General features: G+C 39.0%; 1 protein-coding gene across 4 annotated transcripts in view; it reads left to right on the top strand.

Moving 5' to 3' along the window:
* Positions 1–14200, top strand: part of LOC102180455 (calcium/calmodulin-dependent 3',5'-cyclic nucleotide phosphodiesterase 1C) — a 325012-nt gene that overhangs the window by 193659 nt on the left and 117153 nt on the right. For all 4 annotated transcript variants that reach the window (XM_018047124.1, XM_018047122.1, XM_013963332.2 and 1 more), the window contains 4 exons: positions 519–701; positions 1689–1755; positions 7496–7612; positions 10962–11102. In XM_018047124.1, coding sequence (XP_017902613.1) covers positions 519–701; positions 1689–1755; positions 7496–7612; positions 10962–11102 — 508 coding nt within the window. The remainder of the gene's footprint in view (positions 1–518; positions 702–1688; positions 1756–7495; positions 7613–10961; positions 11103–14200) is intronic.

Raw genomic sequence — 14200 nt, 5'->3', positions numbered from 1 at the left:
AGTGTTGTCTACAGTTTTGAAGTGCCATTATTTTCTCTTTTTTTCAGTTTGAATTTTTCTTTTTATTTATTTTTATTATTATTATTTTTTACTTTACAATATTGTATTGGTTTTGCATAATGTCACTTGGCCATCTATGAAATAAATCTTGTGAATGCATTTCAAATGAGAGCTTTAGATTCCATTCAAATTCCACAAATCATGAAGGAATAAAGATACTGGTTACAGCTGAGTGCAGTGGATCAGGCCCACAGAGCCTGAGATGAAGACTATTTGACCTTCTCTGACTCCTTTGTTCCTTTATCCAGTGTGGTAGAGGAAACCACCTTGAAACACAAATGCTGGGCGTTCACAAGCCGTGCCCAAAAAAGTAATGGATTTTTTTGTGGCCCATTTATTATGGTTTTTTTTTTTTCACCTGTGTATTCAGGTGGTTTGGAGAGAAGGAACAGCTGCTTTGAACAGGGAGCTCTAACTTCAGATTTAATCTGTGTCGTGGTTCTGTTTCTTGGGTCCAGGCGACTCCTGGATACAGAAGATGAGCTCAGTGACATTCAGTCCGATGCAGTGCCTTCTGAGGTCCGAGACTGGCTGGCCTCCACCTTCACGCGGCAGATGGGGATGATGCTCAGAAGAAGCGAGGAGAAGCCGCGGTTCAAGAGCATCGTCCATGCTGTACAGGCTGGGATATTTGTGGAGAGGTAAAGATATCTGTCATTCACTAACCAAAGCAGTGAAAGGGATACTGGTTTCTGATAACTGAAGACTTTGCTTTGATGTAGGTTTGGTATTTTTATAAGTACTAAAAATTCTGGGTGGAAACAGTCTTGAATAAGAAGAGATGCAAAAACATATCTTTGCAGCATCATTAGCACAAGCTTTTTGCCTTTGCTTGGAATTCTTTTTGTTCACATTAAGATTTAGTTTGAGTTCAGCCTCTGATTTAAAAAAAAAGACATATCTTATCATCGTTATTTGACATACGTGGATGATGTCTACATTTGAAACAGGTCAAAGGTGCTCTGTGAGGGTATTGATCCAGGGAGAAGTTCAGTCAAGGGGTTTGAGTTCCCCATGACACTTTCCAATTTTGTTAGTCACTTTGCTCTTTGAAATTAAATCGCCCCCATCCCCAGAAATGGATTCCAGAAATTGATATTCTTCCTACAATCCTTACTACACGATTAAATGTTTTAGGAATGTTGTGGTTGCCTCAAAGTTTACCTGGGGCATTTTTCTCTCTAGTTTTTTGAGTTCTTTTAGTTCTCTTTTTGAGTTCTCTTTAATCGTTTAGTTCTAAAGAAAAATCTCTTCTAAATGGATCCCCCATAGGAGTTCTTTTTTCAGGATAAAGTACTACATTACATATTATCTGTGCTACACTACAATTCACTTCCAGCAGAAGAGGAGACCCATTTTAATAACTTCATTTGGGTCACATAGACTTAATTTTTGTTTGTTTGTTTCCAATGGTTTACATGTTTGGGATTGCTTTAATTTCATTTGATTTGAACATTTAAGCCCCTTGAATGACTAAGAGAAAGGTTGCAAAATAAATTTTAGGTTCCTTGGGTTTATCAGATGATATGACTTCTTATTAATTGTCAATACTTGTATAACTATGTGGCCTGCTAATTTTTCTTTGTAAGATATAATATTGTATTTTTTTTTCCTTCTGACTTTGCCAGAATGTATAGACGGACATCAAACATGGTGGGACTGAGCTATCCACCAGCTGTTATTGAAGCATTAAAGGTAATACCAATAAAAAGGTCTTATCATGTATATGGTGCCCTATAAAAAGCTAAATTTGTTGTTAGAAAATGAGTTTTCATTTACAGTTCATTTATAGTTTTCCCAGTCATTCCTGACTTTTTTCTTTCATTATCTTTTACTTATCTGTTCAGTAACAGTATTGCTAATTTTTAAGCCTTTGTACTGCCATTTTTAAAAAAAATATGGAATTCTGTGTAGTTTCATTTCTTTCTGCTGTCTTGGAGTAGTTTGGTAATCAGTACAGTGATCTAGCATTACGAGACTCAGTCTGACTCTGGCCATAGGAGATCAAATTTGTTCTGGTTATAAATGTCCAACATTAGGATGAACTTTTGTGGCCATAACTCTACCATTATCTTCTTACCTACTCAATGTACATTTTCATTTTGTAGGTGAAGAGACTAAGACCCAGTGAGACTAAAAAAAAGGCAGAGACAGAACTAAGGTTTGATACCAGAGTTATGGGCAGATAGTAAGCTCTCAGTAACATCTTATGCATGAAAGTATGTTCTCCAGAGCCCTCATCCTCCTCATGTATCCTCCTATTTTCCCAAAACTCTCACTAAACCTGAAAGTTCCATGGAAAGTCACAAAATGCTTGAGTGTAAAGAGTTTAAATCCTACAGAATGACTCCCGATCAGACAAGCTCTTGGAATTGTACGGAATATCTCTTAGAGCCCTTGAAAGTGAAAGCGTACATCACTCAGTTGTGTCCGACTCTTTGGACCCCATGAATTCCATGGAATTCTCCAGGCCAGAATCCTCGAGTGGGTAGTCTTTCCCTTCTCCAGAGGATCTTCCCAACCCAGGTAATTGAACCCAGGTCTCCCACATTGCAGGCAGATTCTTTACCAACTGAGCCCCAAGGGAAGCCCTTGTGTAGATGTATTTTTGTATGTGTGTGTAGATTCAGACTCACTGGCCTTTTAAATTTAGGGTATGAGCTAAGGCCCAGGATCATGGAACTGGTTGACATTGCCTGGTGCCTACACATGGAGTCATGTCAGCTTAGTCAAAGAGGTTCCAGTATTCTGACTCTTGTTAAATGGGCTTCCCTGGTGACTCAGTGGTAAAGAATCCGCCTGCCAATGCAAGAGACATGGGTTTGATCCCTGGTCCAGGAAGATCCCCTGGAGAAGGAAATGGCAACTCACTCCAGTATTCTTGCCTGGGGAATTTCATGCACGGAGGAGCCTGACGGACTATAAGTCCATGGGGCTGCAGAGTCAGGCATGACTTAATGGCTGAACAACAACTACAAAGCTATTTTAATCTTTCTCTGAAACCTGAAAAGTGTATCCCCGATAGAATTTTCAGAAGATAATTTAAATTCCCTACTCACAGAATCAGATCAATTTAATGTCAAGAAAGAGCCCTTTAGGGCCAGTTTGATTTTATATTTAATAGTCCCTTTCTCTTGTCTCAGGGACATTCACTAGCTGACTTTGGGAGACTCTGTATTCAGATTCTCAGTTCACCATTTTCTTTCTCTTGTCAAGTCATCTAGGACAGGAAGGGTGCTCAGGAAAGATACAGCAAGAAGACACATGTTTTCTCTCCCTCCTCTACAACCCCAGCTCTAATGCTCAATAAATCATTGTGTAACTCACAGCAACATTTCTTATTTAATCTGTGAAACCACTTTATAAGATCTGGTGTTTCATAACACCCACTGTGAAGTTGCATTGATTTTCATAATTGAATCTGAAACCTTCAGTGAAAGTCTTAGGAATGTTAAAAGCATCTTTTATCCTTAATTTCTTCCTTTATTGTGAAAATAAATACAGGCGTTTATACCGGTACTAAGAAATTTATGAAAATATTTCTTACAAATTGGAGCTTCTTTTCTACACAGAATGACTGAAGAAATGTGGAACAACCTGTGATGTGCGTGAATTGTTATTTTATGCTTAGGGGAAAAGTACTTCTCAGAAGCACACATGTTGTCTTTCGGAGGAGAAAGTTACCTTGATGATTTCAGGATGAATACTAACTCTGAATTGCTGCTCTTCTCCACACCATTGCTAATATGTGCTGAAGGCTAAAGCTGTTGTTTCTCTTGGTTGTATGCTCTCTTTACTTTGGAAGTTCAAGACCTTTTTACAATGTAATATTTTTCTGTGTTCCTAGACTCTGGTTTAATTTTCAGTGGATTGGAGTTGAACTGGAGAGATGACATAGATTCTTTTTTTTACATAGTACTTATTGGAAAAAGGTTATTTTCACTCCGCTGCCAGCAATTTATATGGAGACACTATTGTTTTCTTCTGTTACAGAAAATTTCCCAAAAGCCTGAGAGAATACCATTAGTAAAATAATCATCCTGCTACTGTCATCTTAACCTTTGTGATTAATGTAAGAAGATAGCACAAAATAACATTTAAGGAAGAGAATAATTAGCCACCACCAATCTCTAAATTTGAAATATGTTGCACTTTTATTCTTTTTATTTGTTTCCATGCAATGAATGCTAGCTTCTAATTTGGGTGGTTTTATCTCTAATCTTCTAAGGTGGGGTTATCAGAAATGGAGAATTGTGCTGTTCTTTAGAAGGGCATATGCTGTGTGACTCAGGAAGAGACACCCTGGACAGACTCCAGGTTTAAAGTGGAAGGAAATGAGGAGGTTCAGGCTTCCTTCACGTTAGACTAATAGGAAATTCACGGGACTGGTACTTGGGCCAGATTTGCTAAGAAGAGAAGATTGGTTTAAGGCAGTTAAATTAGGTGCTTGTTAAAATGTAGATTCCAGGCCACAAGCCAGGATTCTTCAGAATCCTCCACCAAAGAATCAACACTTGTTTTCTGAGCACCCCAGGTGGTTCTAAAGAACACTGAAATTTGAGAATCGCAGCTAAAGTCTCCCCAGAATGAGGGGCTAGAGAGACTATCCATCTCGCGGTCTGTGTTTACACATCCTTCTGTTTCTCTAAGACCTAATATTCAGAATAAATTTTGACTTTTCACTATGATTCTCTCTTCATTTCCAGTGATAGCTTTTTTTTTCCTTCTTTTATTCATTTCAGTGAAGAGGATTAAAAATAGTCAGATGTGACCAAATGTTTTCCTACCTACTGAGTTGTCAGTGGACTTTTCTTTAACTAATAGCTAGACAATGGCTGTCATGACAGTGCCAGTTTTGGTAGCCAAGGTGAACCTTAGGGCTTCCTTGATAGTTCAGTTGGTAAAGAATCTGCCTGCAGTGCAGGAGACCCTTGTTCGATTGCTAGGTTGTGAAGATTTGCTGGAGAAGCGACAGGCTACCCACTCCAGTATTCTTGGGCTTCCCTTGTGGCTCAACTGGTAAAGAATCCGCCTGCATTGCAGATCTGGGTTTGATCCCTGGTTGGGAAGATCCCCTGGAGAAGGGAAAAGCTACTCACTCCAGTATTCTGGCCTGGAGAAGTCCATGGACTGTATAGTTCATGGGGTCACAAAGAATCGGACACAGCTGAGCAACTTTCACTTTCAAGGTGAACCTTGGGTCTTGGATTAATTTTAAATGGCTCCACTGTCTGTGGCCTAGGCACTCTCGGGGTATTTAAGGCCTAAGGCTTGGGTCACAGCACATATTCATTGAGTTTACAATGTCATCTGTCAGTAATGCTGTCACTGGGGCATCAGTGGAGTTATTGCCTGGTATTGGCATTATACACTTCATTTCATCTCTCTGGGGTGGCCATCTATGAAACTGGAGAAAGTTTTTAGGGTTATAAGGGTTTGCAAATGTGTATCAACAGTTCCTACTGTGCCTGGCACAGAAAATGTTTAGCACTTGTGGCTATTTCTTTGCTTTTTATAATGGAGGAGAAATTATTGGAGGCTAAGGTGATGGCAACCCACTCCAGTACTCTTGCCTGGAAAATGCCATGGACGGGGGAGCCTGGTAGGCTGCAGTCCATGGGGTCACTAAGAGTTGGGCATGACTGAGCGACTTCACTTTCACTTTTCACTTTCATGCGTTGGAGAAGGAAATGGCAACCCACTCCAATACTCTTGCCTGGAGAATCCCAGGGACAGAGGAGCCTAGTGGGCTGCCATCTATAGGGTTGCATAGAGTCGGACATGACTGAAGCGACTTAGCAGCAGCAAGGTGAGATTTACTACTAAATGTGAATTGAAACAATCTATTTGAAACCTTTCTGGAAATATTTGGTTTTCCCTGTATACAGTTTGTTTTCCCTGTGCCTTGGTGTCCATGAGAGAGACCCTTCATGATCTCAGGGTGATCTTCATGACTGGGATCTTTGGAGAGGAGCAGGATTGGGATGGATAGATGATGTTGGAATGCAGTGAAGGCTGATGTGGGAGTCACTGGGTCCAGCAGTTTCTGAAAGCCAAGATCTCTTCCAGCAGACCATCTGACACCTAGCTTAGATTCAGTGTGGTCTCGCATGCATCCTTATTATCATGCTCATGGCAGTACACTTTCCTTAACCACTGAAATAAAACTCTTGATATGCTGAGAAACCAAATGACTATTGCTTTAATTATTTCTTAAACATGCCTTTGTTTATAACACCCACAAGTAGCTATCTATAAGTCAAAGATGTATTTGACAGTGTTTACATATATTTTGAAGCCACTATTTTATGGACAAATAAAACTCTGAACTTTAAGAGTAGTGTGTGAGGAGTGTGTTCAGCTTAGCTCTTAGTTTTATATTTTCCAGTAAAGTGACTTACAGATTTGAGGACTCCGTCCTCAGATCAGTGACTCCAGAAGTGATAACATTTTTCCATCCCGTGAAACGAAGGCTTTCTCCTTGGTTTCAGCTTAGCAGATTAGATTCTTGACGTGACACATTGTTTTGAGTTCTGTATCATGTGTGTTTCTGAAGACTTTTAAGTGGGTTAACATTCTCCACAATGGACTAAGAGGAAGTCAGTAGATGGTATCACAAGGCTGGTTAGGGGTAGGAAACACACTAGGTTATTGTGAAGTCAGTTAAAATTTTGGAATTCAGCAGAAGGAGTGGAAGGTTCGGAGAAGGCAATGGCAAACCACTCCAGTACTGTTGCCTGGAAAACCCCATGGATGGAGGAACCTGGTAGGCTGCAGTCCATGGGGTTGCAAAGAGTCAGACATGACTGAGCGACTTCACTTTCACTTTTCACTTTCATGCATTGGAGAAGGAAATGGCAACCCACTCCAGTGTTCTTGCCTGGAGAATCCCAGGGACAGGGGAGCCTGGTGGGCTGCCGTCTATGGGGTCACACAGAGTCGGACACGACTGAAGCGACTTAGCAACAGCAGCAGCAGCAGTGGAAGGTTAATGGAAAGAGCCTGAGTTTAAACTTCAGTTGAACGTGTGTTTGTGTTTTTGCCCCACATGTATTCCTAACACTTGCCTTCTATGAATCTTAGGGAAATTAGCTAACTTCTCAGTTTTCTCATTTGTGAGATATGGCTGATAATACCTACCACTAGGCTTGTCTTCAGGATGAATTATATATTTATCATTGATCGTAATGCCTAGGTAGGTACCCAGTAAATTATAGCTCTTGTTATTACTAATAAAGCTATTTCATGTTTTATCAGCAAATGCTATATAGGATTGCCATATTGGAAAAAGTTTGAGAGGGGAAACAGTATTAGAGTCTTAGACTGAATTACCAAGTTAGGGTAACCCCCAAAATTACAGGCTAACCCCAAAGTAGGGAGATAAATGTAAGTGGCTACCAACTAATGAATTCTTTCTTTCTGCCCTGACTTGTAGGATGTGGACAAGTGGTCCTTTGATGTTTTTTCCCTCAATGAAGCCAGTGGGGACCATGCACTGAAATTCATTTTCTATGAGTTACTCACTCGCTATGATCTGATCAGCCGTTTCAAGGTCAGTGTCTAATTAAAACAAAACAAAACAACTGCACATATTTGTCCAGCCTTGCAGGACTTTGGGGCTAAGACCAAGAGAATCCTTCTAATGTAGACTGAAAGCTGCTCTGGGGTGACTTGTCCAGAAAGCCACTGCCACAAACTCCACACTGAGGGGAACTTTCATTACTCCCTTGCCTGGTGAGCTCATCAACAAGGGAGAGACTGGAGCCACCTATTTAGATCCCAGTCTTCCTAGAAGTACAGCTGGAAGTCTGAACCAGACCTACCTGCCGGCTCTGCCTACAGTGCTCCTTTCAGCCAGACTCTGTGTGCTAATGACCACCGCCGGCAAGGAGACAGGAATGGAGATAGAGTGTGCATTTATTGTCTCCATGAACGTCTCTTTCGGCCACTTGGCTCGAATTCACACAAATACTCTCACTTATCATCTATGATAGATCATTGATATTTCCCAGCCATTTATGTTTTAAATTAATTCTTCAACTTTAAGAGCATGAGCCAATTCCAGTGTTCCACCTCCTCAGCCTTCTAATTCCACAGATTCTGGAGGTGGGATCCTATTCTCTAGGGAGCCTGAGCTTTATCTGCCGGCATCTGCTGTATCGTGCCCCTCACATTTCTCTCATCAATGAATGAGTCTCTGGGAAATGCAGGTCTTTTTCTGTATAAAGTATCAATTTTTCTGGGCAGCATTATTCTTTATCACTTTCCTAAGGACTGCACATTTGGAAGTGTATTTCTTACATAGTCATAAGCACTTTATGACAATGGTCTTTAATTTCTTTTGTATCAGAAGCCTGTTTGACACTCAAAGGCTAATACCGTGTCTGGTAGACCAGACACTAGAATGAGATTCAGGAGATCACCTGGATCCTGATGTCAGTTCTGACCCAGTAGCTATGTGACCTTGAGTAATGACCTTTACCTTTCTGTGACAATCCCATCTGGGAAAAGACATTGCTTCCCTAGAAGGGATAGAACTCACAATGCCAGTCCAATGATTTCAATCAGAGCAATAACTATGAATCTTATGCTTTCTTACAACAAAATTTCCAGTGGTGTATTACAAAATACTTGGTCAAACATCAGGTCTACCCAAAGTTATATGGTCCCCACCTAACTCCAGTTCTCAAGAACTGGCATCATTCACACTTACCTCTGTGTAAGGAACATTTTGAAGCAAGACTTAGTTATATCATGGACAGGTTTCAGGATTTCAGAAGAATTCTAGGGCACCAGCAGAGGTGGTGAGCAGAAGGACTGGCCATGTTACAACCTCCAGATGGACGCTGGGCAGCTTGGCAAGGGCTGGATTGACAACCTGCTAGAGGCGCGTATAGAGCTTTAATGCCCCACTCATGCCCAACAGTAATCCTAGATTTGCTTTTAAAGTCCCTTATATTAAGGAGAAAGAGTAAATGTCCACTTTTTCAAGTTTCCTCCCTCCCCACCTGAAACTCATTTCATTCTCTTCTTGTTTAGGAGCTACTGGTCATGATCAAAGAGGAGGAGGGTGATGATGGGTTAGGAGTCGGGACCAATCCCATTTTATTGGCCCCTGTCCTGGAATGAAGTTTTCATCCTGTCAACTTAATGTCTTGGGTTTTATTTTGTCAGGCATACATGCTGGAAGATGAAAAACAAAGCAAAACAGAACAGTATTCAGATAGCTTGAGGAAGAGGATGGTGGGGTAGAGTCGTATTTCTCTTGATCTATTACTATGGTTCATTTAATAAGATCAAGAAGCAGATCTTTCACTGACTGAGCCAATGGAGAATGGGACATGAACTGGTCTCATTGGACACACCCATCATCAAACTGATGCATAATTGCAGGCCTTTAAGGCTTATGTTTTTAAAAATTAAAGATTATAGATTGGAAAAGAATAAAAACAAATCTGAATGAAATAGAATAGTAATTTCAGAGTCTTGGAGACTTGACAAAGATATTATTTTTCAAAAATTTTGTTTTATCTCTTTTGGGGCATTTTGTTTGTTTCTGTTATTTATTAAAATAAATTCAAAAGAAGCCTGTTTGAAGATCCAGTGGATGCTCAAGACCTCAAAAGAAGCTCCAGTACACATGCATACACCTTTATCTAGCATTTCAGTGGCCCATAGCTCTCCAATGAATAGCTCAAAGAATCTAAGTTCATTGGATCTTCATTTTTAAAAGGATAATGAATTAATCTCTTGCATCTGAAAGGCTATATTTACATTTTTTAAACCACGGATAGTAAATATGGAGCAATGTTCCCAAGGAAGAACATAATATGGATTCTCATGAAGCACTTTTTTTTTTCCTATGAATGTAATTTCTAGTCTCCTGGAACATATACTTTCTCCTTTTCCCCCAGTCTTACAATTGATAATCCACTCTAAACCAAGGAATTGATCCAGAAAACTAATACAATGAATGTTTTCCAAGGCCCCTTATTTTGTACAGGCATTTTGCAGTTGTTCACTTTCTGCCAAATAGAAAAAGAAGGTATGTAATATTACCCATATTTGAGACAGAAAGCAGCTAGGATAGCTGGAAATATTTTTCCAGATTGCAAGGCACCAATAAATTGGGCTTCCTAGGTGGCACAACTGGTAAAGAATCTGCCTGCAAGTGCTGGAGATGCTAGACACATGGGTTCGATCCCTGAGTTGGAAGGATCCCCTGGAGTAGGAAATGGCAATCCACTCTAGTATTCTTGCTTGGAGAATTCCATGGACAGAGGAGCTTGATGAACTACAGTCCATGGGGTTGCAAATAGTTGGATGCAACTGAGCGACTGAGCATAATAATAAGCTGCCAAGTAATAAACACAAGAATACAACTTGTTTCTGTTATAGAACAGACTATCATTTGTAGTTTTTTTTTTTTCAACTGTCCAGTGTACCCATCATTCCTTCTAAAGGGTACAGTTTTCAGAATGCTTGCGTTTGTTTTACAATCATTTTATAACTTAAATCTTTGTGTACTTTATGTTTTCCCACAAGTAAATGAGATGCTGCATAGTATTTGTTCATTTATTTCTAAACAAGCAAAGACTTGAACCTTTGCCTGAGATTTGCCTACCTTTTTGCCCTCAATGTCCTTGAGGTGATCCTGTCATTACCCTGGGCCTCTGAACTGGAGAACAAAGAATAATTTGCAGGGCAGACCAGGGACTTCCTGTTAGATTTTCAAAGTATCCAATACTTTGTTCAGTGATTTTTATTAACTTTGAAAAATTCTTGTGTCCTTGTGTGCTCTCTTAATGCTTTCAGAAAGAGGTAGCTAGAATACCTTTGACATTTTTGGTCTCTCAAAGCTACTAAATCACTAGCCAATTAACCTTGCCACTCTCTTTCAGATCCCCATTTCTGCACTTGTCTCATTTGTGGAGGCCCTGGAAGTGGGATACAGCAAGCACAAAAATCCTTACCACAATTTGATGCATGCTGCTGATGTCACACAGACTGTGCATTACCTTCTCTATAAGACAGGAGTAGCAGTAAGTACAGATAGGAACTCAGATTACACAAAGATGTGATGGTTACTTTTTTTTTTTTTAATTGGAGGCTGTTTCTATTCTGATGAGGTTGAGCCCACAAGAAATATATTGTTTTATGGACTTCCTATTCCCCAATAATTATCTAACCCAATCATGGAGAGTGTTGAAATTCCTTATTGCCTGTGACTTTTTCTTCATCCTGGACTCGATGAAAAAAAAAATCTGGTAGTAACTTGTATCCTTACTAGGCTATGGCCAAATTAAATATAATTTCTATAACTAAATATGCATTTCCAGATATAGAGAGTGGTACTATTAATCTCTTGCTGTGTTCAATCACATTGACATCATGCATATTGAAATTGAATTGAATATACTCGGGAATCATATTGTACACAATTTGCTTTTGGTTTAAACTAATAGATCTTTTTCACAAGAGCTGTGGTTATTCTCATCTTGTTTATTATGTGCATTTGATTTTTTTTGAACCTAAAGGTCAAGCTTCACCTCTAACCATTTGGAAATTTCTTGCTTTGATCCAACATTTTAGCTCTTTAGATACTTTTGAATCTCTCATCTATAACCCATTGTTTTAACAAACCTACTCAGTTTGGTCATGTACTTCTTGCCCTCTTTGCCTTAATATAAACTATTCATTTTAAAGATACTGCTGTTAGTGACAGTTAGGTCTTTGTAGTAAATCTTTATGCCTTTTTACTTTGAAATCTTCTTCACCATTGACATTGAGATAGACATTTGGGGGGTGTGGTTATTAATTAACCCATAAACCCAGTACACATTTGTTATCTTTTCTGCTAGGGCATGTTGAGAGGCTTGGTCTAATATCTCATATTAAATATGGAATACAGTGGGAGGAGTGTGGGCTCTGGAGCTAGATATAGTTGGGTATAAATCCTTGCATAATTGCTTATTAGATTTGTGACCTATGATAAATTGCTTGAATCTCTTGAGTCAAGGTTTCCTCATTTCTAAAACTGTGAAAAATATTCTGTCTTCTGGAAGTACTGTGACAGTTAGGAATAAAGTATCAAAGTATGAATGCTCTCTCTGCCTCATAAAGAAAGCTCAACAGTTAGGAATTGTTCTTATTTAAACTCTGTAAGATTGCCCTTAACCTCTCAGCAGTTTTCATGTTTTCCTTATTATAAAGTCAATTTCTTACAAACAGTATTTAAAAAGGTGTTTTTAAAATTTTAGAAACTCTACATAGGAACCTTGTATAATATGATAAAGGGTTTTTGCCCAAAATTTAGAGCAGATATCAGTTTATGGTGGTTCCATGAAAGCGTGGAGCAAAACAGGAATCCAACATTAATATTGCTAGTGAGCACTTTTCTGGAGATTCTCAATCAGCGCAATATGGTATCTACAAAAACTGAAGAAGCTTTCTATGAAAATAATTTGATGATCTGTCTAAAAACAAAAACCCCAAACCCTATAAATTATTAGATCAAATAAAAGGCCTCAGTAAGATACGGATAAAGTAACTGTCTTATACACTGTTTCCCAACATTCATTCCCAACAGTTTTTTAAAAAACCTACAAATTACCCATGAAGAACTTTAAAATTAATGAAAAGGAAACTGAAATTAAAGGGCATGAAAATAATGTTTAAATAAGTGAAGAAATATACCATGTTTTTAACTGAAAGCCTCAGTATGAAACAGATGTTAATTTTTCTCAAACTCATTTTTATAAATTCAGAGCAATACCAGTAAAAAATTCCAAAAGGATTTAGCATACAACGTAATAAGGTGAATCTAAAATTTATGTAAAATAGATATTTAAGAACCATAGAAAAAACAGTTTTGAGTAAGACAGTGTGTGTGATGGGGGTAGTTCTTACTCTGCTAGATGTTAAAATATCTGCTAAAGCTATAGTAAAGCAATCTATACAGTGTGCAAAAGTAGACAAATATATCCATGGAATTGATTGAAGTTTTAAAAACTGAACCCGAATATTGATTGAGCACTTATGTGCCACGTACTTTATAAGAGGATGAGGGTGCATTGTAGCTCTTAGAGAACTTGCATTCTAGTAAGAATTTACAGGTAAAAGACCAATGAAAAAGTAAACAAGAAAATATTGCCAGTATTCTGCAGAGGATTAGAACAGGAGACCCACACAGGGTAAATTAAGTTTTATTAGATAGGAAAGGCATCTTTACAGAAGTAATATTTAGTCTGAGACAGTTATGATTTTAGGCTTGAGTCATGCTAAGAGCTGAAGGAAGGTATGCGAGTGGAATTAGTGCAGGATTAGTCAACTTCCTCATGACTGGAGGGAGTCAATTGTACACACTTCCAGTTATAAAATAAAAAAATCACGAGAATGTAAAGTACAGACCAAGTTGGCTTTGTAGGCTTGGCTAATGGGTCTCAGTGTTATTCTAAGTGCAGTGTGAGCCAGCTAAAGCATTTTCCCATGGGAGTGTGATGATCTGGTAAAGGCTAGACAAGGATTACTGTGAAGAATGGGTCTTGAGGCATCATGTTGGAAGAGAAGTGCAGAAGTCTCCTGGAGAGATGATGGTAGTTTGGACTAGGAAGGACCCTCCTGGGGTATAGAGACCAAATGTCCTGTAGCTGATGTAGATTTGAAAGAATTGGATGGTATAATAGGATTTCAGACACTAAGGAAGGGAATCAAGAGGACAGATTAGATTTTTGGTTGGATAAACAAGGTTGATGAGAGACGCTTTCAGGGAAGGGGAGTCAGGAGTTTTGATTCAGACATGTTGAATTTAAGATCTTTATGAGATATCATTGTGGAGATGTTAAGCAGGAAGAAAACCAAAGGGGTCTAGAGTTCTGGGGAGGAGTCAGGGATGGACAAGGAGATTAGGCTCTCAGGGGCATATCAATATTATTTAAGGGTATGAAACCAGATGACATGGTCTAAAGGAAGGGTGTGAATAGAGAAACAGGCACTGTGAACTGAGTCCTGGAGCAGTCTAAAGTTTAAAATGGAGCTCATTTCTTCACCATTTTAGTTTGGATAGTTTCCTTTATAGGATATCATTTGATTAACCACTCAATTAGCATTCAGAGTAGCTTGAGTTTTTTTGAGAAACTCA

Source organism: Capra hircus, chromosome 4 (assembly GCF_001704415.2).
Source record: "Capra hircus breed San Clemente chromosome 4, ASM170441v1, whole genome shotgun sequence".
In the NCBI taxonomy this organism is placed as follows: Eukaryota; Metazoa; Chordata; class Mammalia; order Artiodactyla; family Bovidae; genus Capra; species Capra hircus.
This window is presented reverse-complemented; position numbering and strand designations above follow the sequence as displayed.